The 12,295-nt window shown below is 45.5% G+C and overlaps 1 protein-coding gene across 1 annotated transcript; it reads left to right on the forward strand.

The window, feature by feature from the left end:
• Positions 1 to 264: 264 nt before the first annotated feature.
• On the forward strand, positions 265 to 9,787 carry LOC141789400 (uncharacterized). Its single transcript, XM_074668801.1, has 4 exons — positions 265 to 717; positions 1,930 to 2,114; positions 4,462 to 4,603; positions 9,168 to 9,787. Exons 2-4 carry the CDS (start codon positions 1,982 to 1,984, stop codon positions 9,355 to 9,357), a joined length of 465 nt encoding a protein of 154 aa, XP_074524902.1. The 5' UTR covers positions 265 to 717; positions 1,930 to 1,981; the 3' UTR covers positions 9,358 to 9,787.
• The last annotated feature ends 2,508 nt before the right edge of the window (positions 9,788 to 12,295 follow it).

Consider the following 12,295-nt stretch of genomic DNA (forward strand, 5'->3'; position numbering starts at 1 on the left):
CACCACATGTTCACAGTATATTCATTCAGTGAGGTGCAGCTGTTTGCTGAGCTCACTGTGAGACAGGCTCCTGACTCAGAATGAATTCACTCAGGGCCTTGTTATTGGCCCTCCTCTCCACTTTATTCATAATCGATAAAGTAACATAAAACCTATCTGACACCCCCTTCCCTCCTCTCCTCTCCCCTCCCCTCCTGATTGTAGGCCAGCGGACATCCTCCAGCTCCACCCCCTGCACAGCTCCTCCTCGGCTCATCGGTCCCTCTTTCATGGGACCCTCTTTCTGTCTTTGAGTAAACAGCCTGCCCAAACACAGGCGCAGAAAGGCGCAGAGACAGGGTCCAGCCCGCCCTGCCCTCCAGCCCTCGTCTCCAAGAGCCTGCCTCTTGAAAAACACTTCCTCATCCCTCACATTCCCGCTCCAGATCCCGACCCCGCTGCTGTGGACGCAGCGCCCAGCGCTGGCGACATCTGCCCACATCCTGCCGAGCCTCGGTACCACTGGAGCTCCAAACCCGGATGTGCTCCCTCTGCGGGGAGAGAGAAAAGAGAGGCGGCAGAGGACCTCACCATGAGCCGTGGATTCAAGCACCGAGGCGGGCAGCGTTTCCAGGCTGTGCGGGCATCAGGGGCGGAGTGAAAGAAGAGAAGAAAAGAGAAGAAAAGAAGCTCTGAGTCCACGCCCCCGCTGCTGGACAAATCCTGTCTGCTGATCAGGTAAAGAAACTCAGCGAGCTGATGGAGAAGCTGGTGGAGCAGCTTTAGGCTCAGAGTCAATCTCCACTCCTGTGACAGTTCAGTTTACGCGAGCTCAGGCTGTCGGTCCGCGCTGACCAGTAGTTGGTTTGATCCAAAAGATGCTTGAGACCCTCTCTTACACCCGGACACAGCAGGTGGCTGTGTGACACTGGTTACTGAAGAGGTTATCAGAGTGTCAGGGACCTCATAAAAATCTGTTAACACGACACGTCATGAGTTCAACTCTGACACTAACTTTAAAATGAATACAAAAATACAATATAAAATAACCTTGGATGTGTGTGTGTGTGTGTGTGTGTGTGTGTGTGTGTGTGTGTGTGTGTGTGTGTGTGTGTGTGTGTGTGTGTGTGTGTGTGTGTGTGTAAACTTACCTCTTGACAAAGCTTGCCTTAATATGATGATCCTCCATCACAGCTGATGAAGTTTGTCTAAGGAGAACAACAGTAGTGATGGAGGATCATGAATGGTCAGGTACAAGGGAAAGTTAAGTTTGGGTCATAGGGAGACACCAAGTTTCTCATTTGGGTCTTGAGCAAGAAAAGTTTGGGGACCCTGGGTTTAAAGGGATCAGATTCAGATGGATAATATGTAAGGATATGATTTTCCTTCACTTTATTGATCTGTTGCTACATCTTACCCCTTTGGGTTAATAGTCAAGTCAAATTTGAAACAGAACAGATTTTTTTTCACCTGCCATTCAAGTATTTTTCAGTTGCTACGTTCATTTCAATATCTGTAATAACCAAGACACTTATACTCACACACACACACACACCTTGCTCAGCTGTAGGCACAGACTGCTTCCTTGCTGTCCCAGTGGTGTACTCACAGAGTTATCAGAAGTCCCCGTAGTCAGAGGAGGCAGAGGGACTCGACAGGTGTCAGGGAAAAAAACTGTTTTTTTCTATGATCACTATATGTTGAGACACACACATACACACACACACACACACACACACACGCACACACACGCACACACACACACACACACACACACACACCTACACGCACACACACGCACACACACACACACACACACACACACACACACACACACACATATACACACGCACACACACCTACACGCACACACACACACACACACACACACACACACACACAGTGCCTATCAGGAGGTGTACACTGAGACCCTGCCCCTTCTCTTTGCAGACTCTGAAGCTGGAAGAAGGATCTGGCCCTGAGAGCATAGGGGTCCCCAGAGATGCCACCACCCCAGGGCCTGCTTATCTGTGTAGGCCTCCTGCTGACAGCTGGGGGCGCTGTTGCTGTGTGTGTTGGCCTGCCATACCATTCTGCTTCATTTTTCGGAGCCTTGCTGTTTCTGGAACTGGGGGGTAAGGTTTGGAGAAGGATCATAGTCTTTAAACCAGGATTTCTCTTTCATACCAGTCAGTCACTAAGATTCTGCCCTCCACTTCTGCAAATTATGGCCCACATTGAAGATGGAGCTCACCCCCCTTTAGTCCTCCACAGTAAGTCAAATCAGACCAGGTCAGGTCAGGTCAGGTCAAATCAGACCAGGTCATGTCATGTCAGGTCAGGTCAGGTCAGGTCAGGTCAGGTCAGGTCAGATCAGACCAAGTCAGATCAGATCAGATTAGATTGGGTCAGGTCAGATCAGAACAGACCAGTTGAGATTAGGTCAGAACAGATCAGGTCAGGTCAGGTCATATCAGACCAAGTCAGATCAGATCAGATTGGGTCAGATCAGATCAGAACAGACCAGTTGAGATCAGTTCAGAACAGATCAGATCAGGTCAGGTCAGGTCAGGTCAGGTCAGGTCAGGTCAGGTCAGGCCAGGTCAGGTCAGATTATATTAGGTCTGACCAGGTCAGACCACATTAGGTCAGATCAGGTCTGGTTTGAACAGGCCAGACCACATTAGGTCTGACCAGGTCAGACCACATTGGGTCAGAACAGGTCAGGTTTGAACAGGTCAGACCACATTAGATCAGATCAGATAAGGGGGAAAGTAAGGGATGACTGATAAAGAGAAAGGTGTAGGAAGTGAATTCGCGGTGAACTACCTGTCTGAATCACCCTCCTTAATAGTTTTATAAATATAGAGGGATTATCAGTCTATGTCATAGAAGCAGCATTTAGCTCCATTTATTCAGCCTTTTATTCAGTTTTTTTTTTACACTTAATTTAACCTATTAGCAGCATCAAAATCTAAGGTTGCTCTGTGGTCAGCTGTCAGTTGGGATGGGTACCCTATAGGTACTTTCATAGGTACTGACCAAATTCTGTCAAAAGTACCAGGTATCGACTCGTGTAAAATCAAAAGGTACCATGTTTAGGTACATAAACACATCCTTGTGACTGTAAGGGAGTGGAAGAGTAGGTGATTTTCCATGCTGGACATGAACATAGCATTGCAAGTTTATACACTGAGAATAAATACGCCAAATTGAAAAAACTTAGTTTTTATTATTAAAAGAATCTATATTTTTACCAAAAAAACACAAAAAAAGCACTGAAAATTGGTACTGTTGAGTACCAATACCAATTGCCAGGTACAAGGCATCAGTACCGTATTGTTTCAAATGTGAAAGGTACCCATCCCTAGCTGTCAGAAACGATACTGTACAACAGAGTCTATCAAGATTGGACAGTTACAGAGCAACCAGTGTTTTGGAGTTAATAGCTACAATGCTAACTGGTGACTCCCAGCTGTAGGTATCAGTGATTAATGGCCGAGAGTCACCAGTTAGCATGGTCACACTTTACACTGAAACACCAGTGACGTCTGTGGGTGTGTTATTAAATGTGTCTTCTTTATTCAACCCTAGTTAACAGGTTTAACCACAAACAAGCAATATGAACTGCTAATATTCAAAATACAGGATTGTATATGACTTTGCTTATTTAATGAAAAAGTTGGTTTGGGGCCGAGGTTCTGACCAAACATGGACTCAATATAGAGAAGAAATAATAAGTGAAGCTATAAATAATGATTAACAGAAACAGTTTTTCGGATCAAAGTAAAATAAGGGAATATTATGAAATGAACCAGTCAATTAGGCCTGGAATACTCAACCATTAACAATCTGACGTGGTGCAGTTCTCTGGATGTAGTTTCTGTTTCTTTTATTATGAACCGTGTCTCAGACTCAGCAGTCTGTGTGCTCTTTTTAGTTCAGAGGGGGTTTCTGATTATTGACAGACGTTTATGTCCTGGTCTGTCACAGTTTGGTAAGTGTCCTCGTATAATGCAGTCATGAAAAAAGTGTGACTTGTGTCTTTCTAAATTCCTCTCTGGGGTACATGCTCAATTTCTCAGCTAATAACATCTGTCCACCTAATATCTGTCCACTTGCTGATCTCTTCTCACCACCCACTGTTTGCTTCACAAACCGCAGAGCCATTTACCATCCGTCAAAGTGATATTAAGTTAAAAAATGTGTTTTTTGGTGGTTAACTCCCTCATGTCGGTTGACAAACCATTTTGCTCAACAGTGCCTCTGCACTCAAACTGTGTTTACATCCACCATTGTTGATAAACAAATAATCCCTCTATAAGTTACTGTATTAAGGTTTAGGATGTGACAGGGTTAAAGCTGGTTGTTGAAGCACACTTTAAGGGGCTGTTTCATCCAGTAAAACCATGTGATCATGTTCAGCAGTCATGATCTTCTCATTATACAAACCATAGTGATCACGATCTCTGTCTCGAGCAGCCATACTGGGCGGAGTGGGCCTACTGGTCTGGGGACTCTGCTTGGCCATGAAGAAACTCCAGGTGTCAGTGCCAGGACACTCTTTGCTGCACCCGCGCACAGGGACCCGCTTCAGCCCTCAGCAGGCCCTGGCCATACAGAGGTACGCACCTGTACACTGTGAGGGAGACTGAGGGGATGGAGTCTGGACCTCCTGAAGGGTGGGAGGCTTTGAATACAGCACCAAAAGCCTCTCTGTGTTTTAAGAATGCAGATCAACCACAGAAAAACATGCTGTCAGAGCTACACAGGACACCAGGTACTTCAGCTAAGTGCTAACATCAGCATGTAAACATACACAGTTACAACGCTAACAGCCTCATGTTCAGTGTATCCTAGTTAGTTGTAGTGATGCATCAACACAACTCAGAGTGAAAGCCGTAGGGTCAGTCTGCTGGGTAACGTGTTTCCTGCATTTACAACATTTCAAAAGCGTTGTAAATTACAGCTCCTGTGACGTCTGCTCTCTATTCACCTGAACCCCTAAACTGTATGATCCAAAGAAACATTTTTCCCTATTGTAAAACATATCATTGTGACCATACAGTGTCTTTGACATGGTGATCCTGAGACCCTGCCCCCAAGATCTTTTGTTTCCATGACCTTTTTGTGAGGTAATCTCAGAAGAAAAGGGGGCCTTGCGATCAAAAACCTGATTTGGATTTGCTTCACTGAGACCTTGGGTGTCTCTGTTTTTGTAATATAAGTCAGTCTGCAGCAGACACACATGCATGTGGCTCACAGACTTAGTCCTGAGTCACCTCAAGACGACGCATCGTCTCAGTCGACAAGGTGTCTTGAGGTAAACAGAGAGGCTCTGCTGATTGTCCAGGAGCAGGGACAGCAGCAGTACACCTTACTGTTTCTAAACACACACATGCCTCCGGCTGGCTGGTGGTCCTGAACAGCCTGTGAGCTCAGAGGAGTGGTGCTTACTCTGAAGGACTTTCAACCTGATGGCCCTGACACAGGAACCACAGTCAGCCAAGAGCCAGTGTCAGGCTGTGGATCATCTGGGTCCTTCTCTCGGTAAAGTCATGCAGACCAAGCACTCAATGTGCCTGATCTGCAGCTCCCCTGATGTTTGGTTAGTTAAATAAGATATGAGTTTGGATGTTAAAGAAATCTCCCCCAACCAATAAAAGGGAGGAAGTGAAGAAAGTGAGGAAAGAAACACAAGCTCAACAGAACCCTGTGCTTCAGCAGTGTCCACCCTTTATCATTCTTCAGCAAAGTCCCAGTCTTAAGCCGCGTTTCCACCAAGCAGTCCGGGTCGGTTCGTCTTGGTACGGTGCGCTTTTAGCGGCGTTTCCACTGACTCATCCCGGGACGGATCCCTAAAAACCGAGACGAGCCGTCCCACTTTTTTGGGACCCTTTTGTATGGGTGCCAGACTGAACCGATCCGCTCTCGGGAGGTGGAGCAACACACTGCAGACGGTTGATTGGTCAAAAGAATCGTCACTTACCCCGACAGCGGCTGCATTTCTCCTGGCAGCTCACAGACTTCTCTGAAACGAAGCTTGATTGCACTTTGTAACAGAGAGTTACATGAAAATCACAGAGAGGACGACATGCTGCATGTCTTCGATCCGTGCTCTTTGTTTACTGTGTCGCGTTTTTCTTCTTTGTTGGATTTAATAGCGGGGTAAGCTGCTACGGCGTCGCGCTATTGTTTACCAGTTGTGGCTCCCGGCATCCGGCTTACACGCCGCCCACCACGAGAGGGCACAGTTTGCTGTGGAAACGCAAACGGGATGAGACTTAACTGTCCCAAACCGTACTGAACCGACCCGTACTGCTTGGTGGAAACGCAGCTTTAGTACTGCTGCACCTGAGTGCTGCCTTTGACACAGATGACCATATGACCTTATTACACAGGTGACAACAATGGGTGGGAGTCTCTGGAACTGTTTTAAACTGATTCAAGTCCTGTCTTGAGGACAGGATATCTTTGTTGTAATTGGTCACTGTGTCTCAGACCAAATGGTGATGACCTGTGGGGTTCCCCAGGGATCAATCCTGGGACCCCTATTCTTTAATATGTACATGCTTCTGTAAGGCTGCAGCCATAATAGCTGTCCTACAACAGCTATGCATATGACACTCAGATTTCACTGAAAGCAGGAGACCATGGGCCTGTAGATTAAACTTGTGCCCACAGATCTGCTTCTGAAACCATCGTCTTTGGTCCACAGAAACAGAGTGTTATCAGTTACCCAAGACTCTTTCTCTAAATGTGAACAACCAGGTTAGAAATCTCGGTGCTGAACCTTAACAGCCACATTAAATCAAACACATCAGCAGCTTTTTACCATTTAAAAACATCAGAGACAAAGGAGTAGTGTCTAAACCTGACTCAGAAAGACTGTAAGACAGCTGCAGTACATCCAGAACACTGCTGCTCCGGTATAACCTGGCACGCCATACAGACAGTTTCATATATCCGCCACGGAAATATTTCACTAGTCCATCTGGGTTGCAGCTCTTCAGATTTGTTTTCAGGGGCGAGACCTTCAAAAAAAATCAGCAGCTGTTGATTGGACGACCGTTCTGATTGACACACTCACCACAGACCAATCCGCATCAAGCCACGGTATGACGCAGCTTATGTTTGCCGCTGCTGAGAAACAAGACAAACAACTACAGGAACACGAGAAACAGTTGTGATAATAGCGTTAGACGACTGCTGCTGTTTTTTGTAAAGTCAACTTAAGAATCAAAGGAAGACTGACAAGTACGAAAGTCTGCTGACGTCTACTCGTCACTTACGCTGCTCCTGCCTCTCTTCCCTGATTGGGCCGGTCAGAATTTAGTGAAATCGTTGGTCATTGGAGCCTGACAAGATGGATCTGCAGGATTTTAGAAACTGAATCAGGCAGGTCCATCTGCTCTGCAAGGTTAGCTCCGGTACGGACCAGAACCAAGAAATACAACCATATTAGTCCAGCGTTCAGGTTTCTGCACTGGCTTCCTGTTGCTCAGGGAACAGGCTTTAGAACAGCTCTGCTTGGGTACAAGTCTCTCCATTGTTTAGGGTCAGAGTACATCTCTGACATGTTAGAGCCATGTGAACCAGACACTGAGAACCTCAAGGAGGGGTCTCCTGATGGTGTCCAGAGTCAGCTCTATGCTCCTAAAATCTGGACCAGTATTCAGAAGATGTGAGACAGGCCTCAACCCAGACACTGTTTAGGTCCAGGCTGAGAACATATCTTTTTAACTTTATGACAACTGAAAGAATTTCATCTGAACTCCTCACTTTAAATTTCACAAGGTAATAATTTTCAATGTTTTATGGAAGGATTTATTCTGTCTTCTTGTTATTTGATTTGGTTTTAGCTACCAAGCACTTTGAATTGCCTTGTGTATGAATTGTGCTCTTCAAATAAACTTGCCCTGCCTTGTCCTGCCTTCTAGGTAAGCAGAGGTCAAAGCTAAAACTGGGTTCAGGGGGGTAAAGACACAGAAAACACCAGAGCAAACAGCGTCCATCTCATTTACTCATTGTCTCACAGCGCTCTCTCTCTGTTAAAACCAGCTCTCAGTCTCAGTGAAATGTGACAACAACAGCCTAAAGCTTGGTTTCTGTTTGACACATCTGTGAGGTCTGTGCTGCTTCATGCTGATGAATGACATCAGTTTAACAGCCTCACCCCCTCGCCAGGTCCTTTTCAAGCAGAGCATGTCCATGTAACACACCTGCAAAAATGTCAAGCTTCCACACAGAAACTCAGAAACGAACCGGAGCTCCCAGAGTCTGAAGTACAAAGAATACTGGCATGTAATGATCCATCACACAGAGATCATCATGTGTGATAAACAATTCCTGGTATTGAATTGCGTCCACACTCATCAGAGAGGAGGAATTTAAACAAAAAATGTTGTAACAGTGTAAATACCTTCTCCTCTAGTTTAGTACTGCGAACAGACTCGCATTTGTGATACACTGCCCACTGCAGTTTGGGAACGGTTGCAACGGAAAGTGTTCAAAGTTTAAAAGCCACACACATCCTCCCTATGCTGATTCTGTGTGTCTTATATCCATACACTGTGTTTGTGCAGGGGTGTTTGTCTTTTTAGATTGGGGTTAGGGGTTGAAGTTGTAGTTGAGATTAGATTAGGGGTTAAGTTTAGTGTTAGTTTTAAAGTTAGGGTTACATTCAGAGTTGGGGTCGGAGTTATATTACGGTTTAGTGTTAGGGTTGACGTTGGGGTTGGGGTTAGATTAACAGTTTGGGTTGGAGTTAGATTCAGGTTTAGGGTTGGGGTTTTGGTTGGGGTTAGATTTAGTGAAAGAGTTGAGCTTGGGAGCTTGAGTTGAGCTAGATTAAGGGTTGGGGTTAAGTAAAGTGTAAGGGTTGAAGTTGGGGTTACATTCAGAGTTGGGGTTGAGGTTATTTTTAGATGTAGTCTTAGGGCTAAAGTTGGTGTTGAGGTTAGATTTGGGGCTCAGGTTCAGTTTAGGGGTTTGGATCAGATCAAGAGTTAGGGTTGGGGTTGGATTAAGATAATGTGTTAGGGTTTGGGTTGTGGTTGGGTTAGATTAAGGGTTGGGGTTGTGATTTTGGTTGAAGGGAAGTTAACAGGACAGTTGAAGGAATTGGATAGTGAGTATTAAGAGGAAGAGCAGATGTAACTTCTCATGGTGTCTCTGGCTTTTCGCAGGAGGTTGGATCGGATTCGTCGGGAGATGTCTGAGGATTCAGTCAGTGTGAGGGCAGAGCCTGAACCATATCTCCCGTCTACCCCACCACCCTGGACAATGGAGCCGCCTCCGTCCTACGACACAGTGATGAAACAGGAAGAGACTCCAGCTGGTGAAAGCCCTCAAATGGAGCCACAGCGTGTCTGTTAGCATGTGTGCTATGAAGGTTGGGCCTGAGTGCTGACTCAAACAGCTTCACTCTGAGCTCACCGAGCAAGGCATGATGATGAAACTTTAAGTACTAAGGAACCACTGTTTGGCCTCCTTTCAGCACAGTGAGAGGATTTAATTTGGTCTGTTTTAAAACGTGTAGCCTGCTCTACCTGAAGCATGACATGAACTGCTCCTGTTTGTACATGCACGCCTTCTGCTCAACCATGAGCTATCGACAGCCTGCTCTGCTGCAAAGTGCCTTAACCAGGGGCATGTTTTTTCCCCAGTCCCCTTTGTGGGGCCTCTGCTGTGTCTTTACACTGTGATTTTCCAGTGTTGAGTGGGTGGACTCTACTTTCAGCTTCAGTGGTGAATACGGGATTTGAGCTTCCTGGGTCCTTAATGAAAGCATTTAATTCACATTAAACTAGATACGTGAAAACAGGGTGTGGCTTTTTATTTGTTTAAAGCTATGGTCTACGATCTGAAACCCAGTTTGGCTGATGAGACACATTTGAAAAACGCAGCCTCATTCACCCCTCCCCTCCTTGTTCCAAGATCCCGCCCCCGAGCTCGTATGGCCCTCTTCGCCTCCTAACAACACGCCCCCTCCAACAGAGCAAGAAGCCGGCAGAAAATGTAACAAACACAACAGTCATCCTCCTTGTAACACACAGTGGTAGCTTTTTCAATGGGACCAGCGCGATCAAAACCATGAATTAGCCGGTGAAGCAGGTCTGCCGTTACCACTGCCAGCTGATCAGAGCAGAGCCGACTGTGGGCGAGGCTTTACCTTTCTCGGCGTGTCTTCACCAGCTCAGTTTACAATGCTTAAGATGTGTGGCTAACTTATGCTAGAAATCTATTGACAGAGCCGACCTGTTCCGACCAGCAGCGTTCAGTCATTATCCAGTACAGGCACAGACTAACCAGAGTTATTCAGCTGACATCTCCCACTGTGATAAACAGAGTCATTACCTGTTGCGGCGAACAGCTGTTTGCCACCTGATACGTGAAGCGCAGGCTCGGTTTCCCCTCGACGCACACAACACACAGCCAAACTCCGTCTAAGATTTCTGTGGTTTTTAAGGAAGGACTCACTCAAAGTGTTGCGCCCGCGCTCAGCTGTGTCGAATCAAGCAGGAGGAAAGGAGACGGTAAATGTGAGCAGGTCAGATCAGTTCGGGTTTCTCATAAAGCTATCTACTGAGCTGTGTGTGTACCAAAATCCAAGAGCTGAATGGACAGCCGGCAAGATCACACATATTTCTTCTGTGGATACAGCAAGGCACTTGTTGTGGTGGTGAGGCACTGTGGCGTGGGGGAGAAATGTCTGTGATTGTGTTGGATCCATGGCCGCTAGTGAGGAAATTAGAGAAAGTGATCATTTTCCGCCTGAAAGATCAAACTGAGTGTTTAACTGTTCAACAGAAACTCAGCTGTCTCGGCTCAGTCAGTCTTCTCTGGCTCTATGACACTTTGGTAGCTGAGCAGCTAGCTGACGTGAGAGGGGTAGTGGGGAAGGATGAGGTGGGACCATGGGTATGACGGTGCAAAGAGAGGCAGATGGATTGGATGGACTCACTTACTTATCCGAACCGCGCATGCCATGCGAGGTTCGGATGGGTCAACTGGTATGCAGCTTTGAAGCGGATATACTGAATGGATTTTTTAAAGTTTTTTTGGTCTTCATATTGTGTAGATTGGACCATAGGTCCATTACAGCCCTACAACCAGTATTATTAAGATGTACAAAGCTTCCAAATCGTAGACCATGGCTTTAACGCAACTGGCAACCTCTGGTGTAAAAATATGAGATAATACTGATGTGCTAAAATCTGCTGTTTCTCCAGTGTCCTCTTGAGGCTGGCTCCAGAAGTACGTGAATTCGCATACACACCAAGCCATAAAAAGCTCTTTACACAGCTGAAATTAACCCATTTACAGCCTTAGTCAAAAAAGTCTCCTGTCTGAATCGCTAATTTCTAGTGCTGTCAGGCAGTTTTAAAAAACTAAGAAATTACAGGATTTGTAGATAATTAATCTAATTGTTCGTATTTTGGTCTCATACCCACTTAAGTTCCCCAAATAAAAAATTTGACTTATAGGACATTACAAACCTGTAGTGCATGACTGATCAAATGAATACCCAAAGAGGAGATGATTTGTAAACCCACATTTTTTTCAACTGGCTAATATTAAAATATCTTTGGATTTTTCTTGGGAAGCATTATCTAACCGCTAAGATAGCTGCAGCAGACTAATGCAATCATCTCAGGAAACACATCCCAATTTCGATTGTCAATTCGACTGCAACATTATACTTGGTCTATAGAAGTAAATTGTGTTTTTCAGCTGCTCGTAAACCACCATGGGCAAGAACGGTGTGCTTTTTTGGATGAGAGCACAGCAAGGATATGAGGAGAAGATAGGGGCTGACAGAGACATAGCGAGACGCTGCAAGCCAGTTAAGTTCAGGCAGCTCACACTCAAACTGAGGATGTGTTGTGGTAGTTTAGAGAGAAAGAGCGGCGTGATCGTGAGAAAAGACGATGGGGATCATGGAGAGGAACAAAGAATGGAGTGCCCAAGATGAACGCAATGAAAAAAAAGTATGTTTTGTCTGTTTTTTGGATCAAAAACAGGAACTCTTCTTTGGTAGTTTTGGTGTTTATAGAGTTCAAGAAAACAATAATGTTTGGGTCTTGAAAGATCGTTCAAGACGCTCTGAAAATGTCTGACAGCTAATGAGTTAATTGCGTTAACTTTTATAAGGTGCTAATTTGTGGTGTAATTAATTAATCTAATGAACGTGTTAAAGTGACAACCCTACTAATTTTACTATTGGCTCACACTGTACAGGGGGTGAATTTTTATTTTAACTTGGCTGTTTAGAGGATATTAGCATCGTGAGCTACAGCTCAGCTCACGTGAC

This window comes from Halichoeres trimaculatus, unplaced genomic scaffold (genome assembly GCF_033239565.1).
Source record: "Halichoeres trimaculatus isolate MK-OKI-2021-1 unplaced genomic scaffold, fHalTri1.1 fHalTri1_scaffold_4, whole genome shotgun sequence".
NCBI lineage: Eukaryota > Metazoa > Chordata > Actinopteri > Labriformes > Labridae > Halichoeres > Halichoeres trimaculatus.

Coding starts and splice junctions, on each gene's coding strand:
- LOC141789400 (XM_074668801.1), top strand. CDS start 1,982: ATGCCACCACCCCAGGGCCTGCTTATCTGTGTAGGCCTCCTGCTGACA. Junction 2,115..4,461: donor GCTGTTTCTGGAACTGGGGG/GTAAGGTTTGGA, acceptor TGTCTCGAGCAG/CCATACTGGGCGGAGTGGGC. Junction 4,604..9,167: donor CAGGCCCTGGCCATACAGAG/GTACGCACCTGT, acceptor GGCTTTTCGCAG/GAGGTTGGATCGGATTCGTC.